Here is a 9,336-nt window from a genome sequence, read left to right as displayed (position 1 = left end):
AATGTCACTCATATAAAAAATGTTAAGGGCAGTATCAAGAAAGCCAGTCCATAAAGACCCACTAGCCACCATTCCATCAATACAGAACATGCCACCATATGCAAGGAGTAATTTCTCTTCACGTGCTATGGCTGAAAACAAGATAAAATGACATCAATAACAAATCAAACATCTTCAGCTGAGCGTTAGCGATCAAATTTCTTCCAATCGAGTTCAGCAACTTTAGCCCTCAGCACTTCATCCCAAAGGGATAACCAATCGGATGAAGCACGGACAACAGTGTTTCTGAACCCAGAAAGGCGATCAAAGCCATGACTTTACAAAACATGTGTCAATGCATTGTAAAGTGGAGACGAGGCCACCTGCTCCAATGCATCGAGCATGACAACACAACGACCAATGGATTTTCCTTCGCGAAGCTTAGAAAAAGCATTATCAAAACTAACTAATTTAGAACGAAAACCAACAATTCCAGCAAAATCATTATAGAAGGTCCACATAAAGTCAGATAGAAAGGCAGACAAGCCGCCTTTGCGTTTACAATTAAAAGAAAATAAAAAAAGACTAGAAGTAGCTTCTTCATTAAAATTCTTCATCAAACAGGCCTTCCAGGTAAGTCAGTCCTAGCATAAGCAAAACAGCCCCCACCACAATGCATAGCACTATCCACTTTCCAATTTATCATTTCCCTACCACCAATAACCTTAAGTACGCGCGCCTCCCACAAACTCCTAGCGACGGGAATGGACCGTTCGTCGTGGCCGACCAGAAGGACGTGAACCTCTGGTAGCATGTTGTGCAGCATCAGGTCCGGACTGAACAGCTTCTTCTCCATCACCCTGGACAATGTCGGCTTCGGCTTCATTGCCACCACCCGCTTGTGCTTCATCAGCGACTGGTACAATAGGGATGTCAACCGAACCGAAGATTTCCTCTTCACCCCTGGGTTCAATGGTCCTACGGGCACCTTTTCCCCCAGCTCCCTCCTGACCTGCAACCGGAACTTGTACAGCCACCTCGAGACCACATGCTTCCATGAGGCCTCGAAAACGCTTTGCTCTACGAGAATCAAACCTGTCTTCAAAGAAACCAATCTGGCTGTTTGCAAACTGGGCTAATGCTCTCTTGTTATCATCATAACCAAGGTGATTAATGATACGATGCCTTGTGACTTCAGCACCAAAGGTCTGGACAGCATCAATAAGGTTCTCCCTGTTGAGAGGAGCTGCGGTAACATCGGAAGAAGCACAATGACTGACATAGGCAACCCAACATGCACGGTTGAAATCTGAAACATCTTGATCAATAAAAGTTCCAGCTGGAAGGTACTTCAGGCGAATCATCTCAATGCCATTATCGCGATTAACACGCAGCTGCTTAAGACGAACCTCGTGCTCAGCAATCTCAGAATCTTTCTCGCTTTTGAAATCAGCCTGTTCATTGGCCATAACAACTCTCTGAGCTTCAACGAGAGCAACAAGCCCCATCTCCTCAGAAGAAAGCTGCCCAGAACCCCTCTTGGCAAGTTTCTCTTTAAGACTAAGGCTAGCCATCGCTGCTTGACCCTCTTTAGACTCCAGAAACTTCAGAAAAGCATAGAACTGGGTAGGATGACAAGACGTGACACTCTCAAAGAACCTGTTGCTGACGCCAAGCATGCAGACTTTCTCCAGACGAACTTCATCCTGAAAATCACCGAGCACACGGAGAGCCGAAGCAAAAACAGAATCTGTAAACCCACTGGCAAGGTAGCTTGATTCAACAAAGATACCAGCTCGAAACCCGAGATGGCTGAGAACCCTTCTAGCTGAAAGGATGAAGCCAGAATCATCAGAAACTGTTGGTGGAAGGAGTTGGGAAGGCCTCAGAATGTTGGAAGAAGAACCTGCCATAACGAAAAGAAACCTCACGGGGAGTTAGCTGACCCACAAATGATATAAATACTGCAGTTGCATTAACTTTACTTGGGTAATAGCATATTTCTAGACGAGTCTTTGAAAAAAAAAAGAATTAGTTTATTTTAGTAATTACTTTCAACTAATTCCAATTCTTTTACCTATTAACATTTTAGAAGATTTCACAAAACCTTTATTACTTAGTTTTTAGCTTTTTGAAAATATATTAGATGATGAATTAGTAGTTATTATTATTATTATTTTAGTATTTTTAGTAATTTATATATCTGTCATGTTTTTTAAATTATTTACAAACGATATTTAAGTTCTTTTTTTTGCTATTTTTAGTTGCGGCTTATATAGGTAAATCTATATAAGGCCATCATTGATTAGGACGAATGACTCTTTTCAATTGAAAGATTCCCTATATCAATAATACACATTTCAGTTGACCGGGTTTAATTTTAATTATTTTGTTCTGAAACAAAAAAATTCATGCAGTTCATTATATTCAGATATTTATGATCAAGAAGTATTAAATTCTCTTTTTTTTGGATAGGTCCTAAAAGAAGAATGAAGGTTTGAAGGCTAACAGATATCTACCGGACCCAAGAGTACAATATCTATTTTGGGAACGTCCATCACCAAAGTCATTGAATGGATAAGTAGTCAATCCTTAAAATGAACTATGTAATGTGCTTTATCTGTTGGGCTACGGGTGGACATTTTATTATTAGAGGTTTTTATTGTATCAATCTACTCTTGCGTGATTCTTCTTGAAACATATACTCGAGAGCTGTAGGGCAGACAATTTTAAAACAGACTCTCCATTCATTAGATAGAAAAGACCACTAAAATTTTGTAATTGATTGCTGAACTTATTCTAATTCGATAAGAGAGCTCAATATTATACCTTGATTTAAAGTAGAATACATACTTTAGCTATTGCAGACGCAATTTTGTCTTTGCACTGCACCCTCTCACCATTTTAATTGTAAGTACACGACAAGATTATGAAAAAAAATTTGTTTTGAAGTCATTTATCATGAATCATCCATAACACCATAATACTAAACCTCTCTTCACTACTAATATGCTTGCATAATCTTCTTATGAAGAGTTACAGTACAAAAAATCGAATCAATCCTTATAGTTCTTTGAGAACTATTTATAATAATTTATTTATGTTTATATTTATATAAATATAAAATTAAATACAGATTTATTATTATGTATTTATAAAAAAAATTATAAATTTTATGATTATTAACCTACTTATTACTCTATGTATTTATAACAAAATTTATAATTATTAAATTTGAAAAGTTTGAAGTCATTTTTAATATGTTGTACATATTCATTACTTTATGTATTTATAATAAAATTTATTATTCTTAAGATTCAAAATTTAAAGTTACTTTTATATATAAATAATAAATATAAATATTATTTTATATATTTATAATAAAATCTATAATTATTAAGATTTAAAATATTTAAAGTCACTATAAAATATATTACATAAACAAATTTACTGTAAATTATATTAAATTAAAATTTATTAAAATTAATTATAAAAGTTAATTTTAATAAATTTTTGGAATGAGTATAGTTTATTTATGAAATATAATAGAAATTAGGGATGGAAATATTTTATCATCATTGTTGTTGTGGACTCTACCAAGTTTTGTATGTGTGAGGCTTCTACCGAAATAATTCAATAGTAAGTTGGATTACCTGTTGAATTGTACGATACTTCATAGATATTTTCAATGAAAGTTTGATTTCTGTGTGAGCTCGTGATTTGGCAAAGGTAATTGGATTGTGTGCATTGATGAATTTACTTTCTTTTAACGTAAAAAATAAGTTTAAAGGTATACAGAATGAACAGTTCAAAGACTCATGAAAAGTGGACAAACAATAATACATTAGTAAACCTCTTTTCATTAGTCTTTCAAACCTTCAGATCAAAGGAAAATTCAGCAATAATGAATTTTTCTTTCCAATTTTATTTTAAAAATAAGAAAATGTTAAAATATATTTGTATAATTTTTTATTTATTCTATATGTTGTGGCCAGCCATAACTAACCCATGAAGAGTGAGATAAAGGAAAGCTAAATGAATATACTTGACCCTTGAAATGGTATCTTGCAACACATTCTTCAGAAATTGCATGGTCCATCCAAGGCTCAGAAAAATCACCGAGATAAACAAGATAGTTAATTTGGTTATGTTTTGAATAACTCTAGCTCCTCAAATTCCACACACAAGAAAACAACAATAAAATATATCAATTAGGTCTCAAGTTTGTGTAGGTAACCAAACTCCAATAATAAATTTACTCAAAGTGCGTGTAAGAAATCGAAAAAAAATATCAATCAGATCCATTCAAGTACCCTGTGACATTAATTTTATTTTTTAATAATAAAAAAATAAATTTTAACTTTTACATAAACGATACATTACAGTAAAAAAAAACTCTAAAATAAAAAATGTTTCATAAACATCTTACGTTTTTTACTATATTTTCACAAAAAAAACTCAGAAAACAATAGTCATCTTTTTTTATTTTATTCTTAAAAAAATATAAAAATGACGTTGTTGAAACTAGAGAATAAAAAAAATTATGAAAATAAAAATGAAAGAAAAAAATAAAAACCTCATGTTTCAATTATTTTAATTACAAATATCTTCAATTTTTTTTTTTTGAGACAAATAAGATTAGTATGGGCAACAAAATTTTTTCTCTGAATATTTAAAATAATTGCATTGAATATAATTTAAATTGTTTTTATCTAACTTAAATGTAAGACACTTGGTTAATTTAAGAAATTTATCATATATCATTTTTTTATTTGGAAGTGTGCTGGTACCAACGGTAAGTCTATTTACATTTTTTTTTCTCTTGTTTTATATTTTATTATCTATTTTTTGTTTAGATTTGGTTTATATTTAATTTTAAAATTTATATTTTATATTTTAGGATTTGTACTGGATAGGGCCTTACTCAGCCTTACTCATAGGAAAAGGTAACCGCCATTCGATTAATATAACCGAATATCCTCATCAGATTAAGAGGTAATTAGCTTGATTGATGATAATAACCAAAATATTATTTACTTTAAAGGGCCAAAATTAATTAAAAGGCCAAAATTAAGGATGACTCAAACCCATTAACCTATAATAAAGTCTATAAAAGAAAGGTAGGAAGCTTAGGTAAGGGAGATTTCTTGGCATATTATTAAAATAGTATTTGTTATTCAGAACCGATATCTGACATCAGCATCGGAGTGTCTTTTGCAGGTGGCCTCCCCACTTCAGCTACATATAAAAGGACATCATCACACCAGGGCAGAGATTAAAAGATCAGTGTTTTCCTAGCAGGAACATTTTGGCGCCCACCGTAGGGCACGAATAGCCTCGCTCTTTCAGTCATTATGGTACTAACAAGAAGCCAATAGGAGGGACAAAATCATCAAGGACGAACTTCTCGACAACAGAAAGATGTCACACCTAGTCAACTGATCCCAGAAACTTTGGCCGAAAAAGGTGAAGATGTAAGCCTCTCTTCTGTGGTGAGGCAACTCCAGGCCGAGATGAGGGAAATGCAACAAGCCAGAGAGAGAGAGATGCTCTTGAGATGTCAGCCTTAAGGAGGGAGAATGCTAACTTGAGGGAAGAAATTAAAACCCATACACCCTCTTAGACTACCCCATTCGCTCAAGAGCAGGGAGGGTCATTCGCATTGCAAGAAAAGCCAAGGAGAACTCAGGTTGAAATCCCTGCTGAACGGGATGAGACCTCGGGTCGAAGCCCTTTTATCTAGTGTATCCTGGAGGTCAAATTACCCGATAACTGGAGAGGTTTAACGTTAGAAAAGTATGATGGAACGACTGATCCAGGAGAACATTTGGATATTTTCATAACACAAGTTAGTTTGTATACAGAAAAAGAAGCCTTATGGTGCAGAATTTTCCCTACTTCTCTTCGGGGACTAGCTCTCAGCTGGTTCACCCGACTCCCCACTTCCTCCATTGACTCTTTTGTAATCCTTACACGGCGATTCAATCTACAGTTCGCCACAAGCCGCCCTCACCCCCTCACATCCCTAGCACTCGTCAATATTTGCCAGGAGAAAGGAGAAATACTTAGAGCGTTCATGGAACGCTTCGGCAAAGTAACGCTTTCAATCCATAATTTGGAACCAGCCGTGGCCATGCATCAGTTCACAACGACTCTCAGACCAGGTCCTTTTGTTAATAGCATATGTAATAAACCACCCATGGACTTGGATGAATTAAGGAGTCAGGCAGCCAAGTATATGCAAATGAAAGAGCTAACTGAATATCGGAACCAAGTCTGTATAGAAAGAAGGTCTAATCGGAGAGAGGCGAACAAAAGAGAAACCCTCAAGCCTCAACAGGAAAACAAAGTCAGGAGAAACGAGGTCGAGAGGCCATTTAGAGGCTCCAAGTATCCTTCATATACTATTCTCAACACCAACCGATCTAGGGTACTTGACCAAGCTCTCGCAACTGAAATATTGAGCATGCCAAGGTGTGCTAATACCCCCCTCGGGCAGACAAAAGCAAATTATGCCGATATCATCGAAATAGGGGCCATACCACAGAAGAATGCACGGCTCTCAAGGATAAAATTGAAGATCTGATCAAGGAAGGGCACCTTCGAGGGTTTGTACAAACAAGTCCCACGGGTTATGCTGAAAGAAGTAGAGATCGCTATCCCTCACCCTTGCGAAGATGTGAGGATAAACAGACCCAACGACAATGGAGCCAGTTAAGAGAACCTCCTGCGAGGCGATATGTGGAACAGGAGAAGTACCCAAAACAGGTTATTAACACCATAGCCGGTGGATTTGCAGGTGGAGGACCCACAAACTCGGCCAGAAAAAGACATCTGAGACAAATTCACTCAATCAACAACATATCGCTAGGTAGTAGAATTCAGATTCCCCCCATCACATTCAATGACAACGAATTTCAGGGGATAGATCCAGTGCAAGATGACCCCATGGTTATAAGTTTCGACGATATCCTCAACTGCACTGTCAGAAAAATGCTAATCGATCAGGGAAGCTCGGCCGATATCCTTTACTGGAACACATTCAGACAAATAGGGATACCAAAAGATGAACTCAGAGAGTATCACGAACCGCTGGTTGGTTTTTCTGGGGAACGGGTAGAAACCCGTGGTTGCATAGACCTGTACACATCGTTCGGGTCAAAAAATAAGGGAAAACGCATCAAGGTCACTTACTTAGTAGTCCATGCGAATACTTTGTACAACATACTACTCGGTCGGCCATCACTTAATAAATTGAAAGCCATAGTGTCTACTTCTCACTTGGCTATGAGGTTTCCATCAGAGAGGGGCCGAATCGTTACAGTCCATGATGACAAAAAAATAGCGAGAAAGTGTTATTTCGCAAGTCTACGCCTCAAACCATTATAAAACTATAGATGAGATGTCAATATTATATCCCCTCAGCCTGAAGAGGACTTGGAGATTGATCTGGATCCAAGGGTTGACGAGGGGTGTCGGATTGAGCCTAATGAAAATAAGCAGCCTTTCCAGCTTGGACCAAAGCCTGAACAAGTTACTTATCTAGGGTTCGACCTATCTGTACAAGAGAGGCAAGATTTTCAGAAAATATTGCAGCGTAACGCTGACTTGTTTGCCTGGTCGGCTTCTGACATGCCGGGCATCGACCCTGTATTTCTTTGTCACCACCTATCGGTTTATAAGGAGGCCAGACCGATAGCACAGAAGAAGAGGAAGATCGGTGGCGGCAGAGCGAAAGCAATGAAGGAGGAAACTGGTAAGCTGCTACGGGTCAACTTTATCCGAGAGGTTAGATATTCCACTTGGTTGGCCAATGTGATCATGGTTAAAAAAGCAAATGGTAAATGGCGAATGTGCACAGACTTCACGGACCACAACAAGGCATGCCCGAAGGACGCATATCCCCTACCAAATATTTGATACCCTAGTGGACAGAGCAACCGGCCACAGGATACTCAATTTTTTGGATGCTTACTCTGGGTACAATCAAATCCAGATGTATCCCCCAGATGAAGAGAAGATGACATTCATCATGGACTCGGCAAATTTTTGTTATCGAGTAATGCCATTCAGCCTGAAGAATGCAAGGGCAACGTATCAGAGGCTGATGAATAGAATTTTTGAAAGACAAGTGGAAAAATGCATGGAAGTATATGTAGATGACATGGTAGTTAAATCTACTACCTCAGAACAACATCTTACTCATTTAACGGAGGTATTATGGTAGGCCAGGAAACATAGGATACGGTTCAACCTTGAAAAGTATACATTCGGGGTAGCCAGTGGCAAGTTCCTGGGGTTTATGTTATCCGAAAGGGGAATCCAGGCGAACCTGGATAAGTGCCAAGCCGTCATCGAAATGATCAGTCCTCAGAATGTCAAGGAGGTCCAAAGACTTGCTAGTCATATTGCTGCCCTAGCCAGATTTTTGCCCATAATGGCAGACAGGTCTCGACCTTTCATTAACCTACTTAGAAAATCCCAAAAATTTACTTGGACGGACGAATGTGAAGCAGCCTTCATCCAATATAAAAAAATTCTAGCGACACCACATGTGTTGACAAAACGTAAGCCCGAAAAGGATATGATTATTTATTTGGCTGTGTCAGATAATGCCATTAGTTCGGTCTTACTGCAAGAAACACCTGAGCCGGCCCCTATATACTTCATCAGCCGAACACTCCAAGGCCCCAAATCACGCTATCAGTTAATGGAAAAAGTGGTATTGGCTCTAGTCCACACAGCTCGTCAGTTAAGACATTACTTCTAAAGTCATCGGGTGGTGGTACGTACAGATTGTCCAATGGCCAAAATTTTGAGAAAACCAGAGTTAGCTGAGCGGTTAGTGGCATGGACAATTGAACTATCCCAGTTTGATATCCACTTTGAAACTCGACGTCTCCTTAAAGTTTAGGTGCTGGTAGATTTCGTCAATGAGTTCATCACCCAGCAGTAGACCAGCATAGAGATATGGGACCTACATGTAGACGGTTCGTCAAACTGACAAGGCTGTGGAGCAGGAATAATACTACAAGGACCGAATACCGTAATGATTGAGCAATCCATTCGGTTTGGATTCAAAGTATCCAATAATCAGTTTGAGTATGAGGCACTGCTGGCCAGCCTCAAGCTGGCAAAGAAAATGGGAGTCAAACGCATAATGTGTTAGAGTGATTCTAAGGTAGTCGCTGAACAGATCAATGGCACTTTCTAGGTGAAGGACTCGATTATGCTCCGATACTACCAAGAATTCAAGAGTATACAAGAGGAGTTTAATGAGGTACATGTTCGTTATACACCTAGGACTATGAATGAATAGGCCGATAAGCTTGCTAAATTGGCGAGCCAAAGGAAACC

At 37.9% G+C, this 9,336-nt stretch overlaps 1 protein-coding gene across 1 annotated transcript; it reads left to right on the top strand.

Moving 5' to 3' along the window:
- Positions 1 to 6,055: 6,055 nt before the first annotated feature.
- Positions 6,056 to 8,749, top strand: LOC113857806. The gene is made up of 5 exons (XM_027490018.1): positions 6,056 to 6,453; positions 6,513 to 7,302; positions 7,405 to 7,860; positions 7,976 to 8,146; positions 8,207 to 8,749. The coding sequence occupies exons 1-5, from the start codon at positions 6,056 to 6,058 to the stop codon at positions 8,747 to 8,749; spliced, it is 2,358 nt and encodes a 785-aa protein (XP_027345819.1).
- The last annotated feature ends 587 nt before the right edge of the window (positions 8,750 to 9,336 follow it).

The sequence above is a fragment of the Abrus precatorius genome, unplaced genomic scaffold, assembly GCF_003935025.1.
Source record: "Abrus precatorius isolate BTA unplaced genomic scaffold, Abrus_2018 Scaffold1, whole genome shotgun sequence".
Lineage (NCBI taxonomy): Eukaryota > Viridiplantae > Streptophyta > Magnoliopsida > Fabales > Fabaceae > Abrus > Abrus precatorius.
This window is presented reverse-complemented; position numbering and strand designations above follow the sequence as displayed.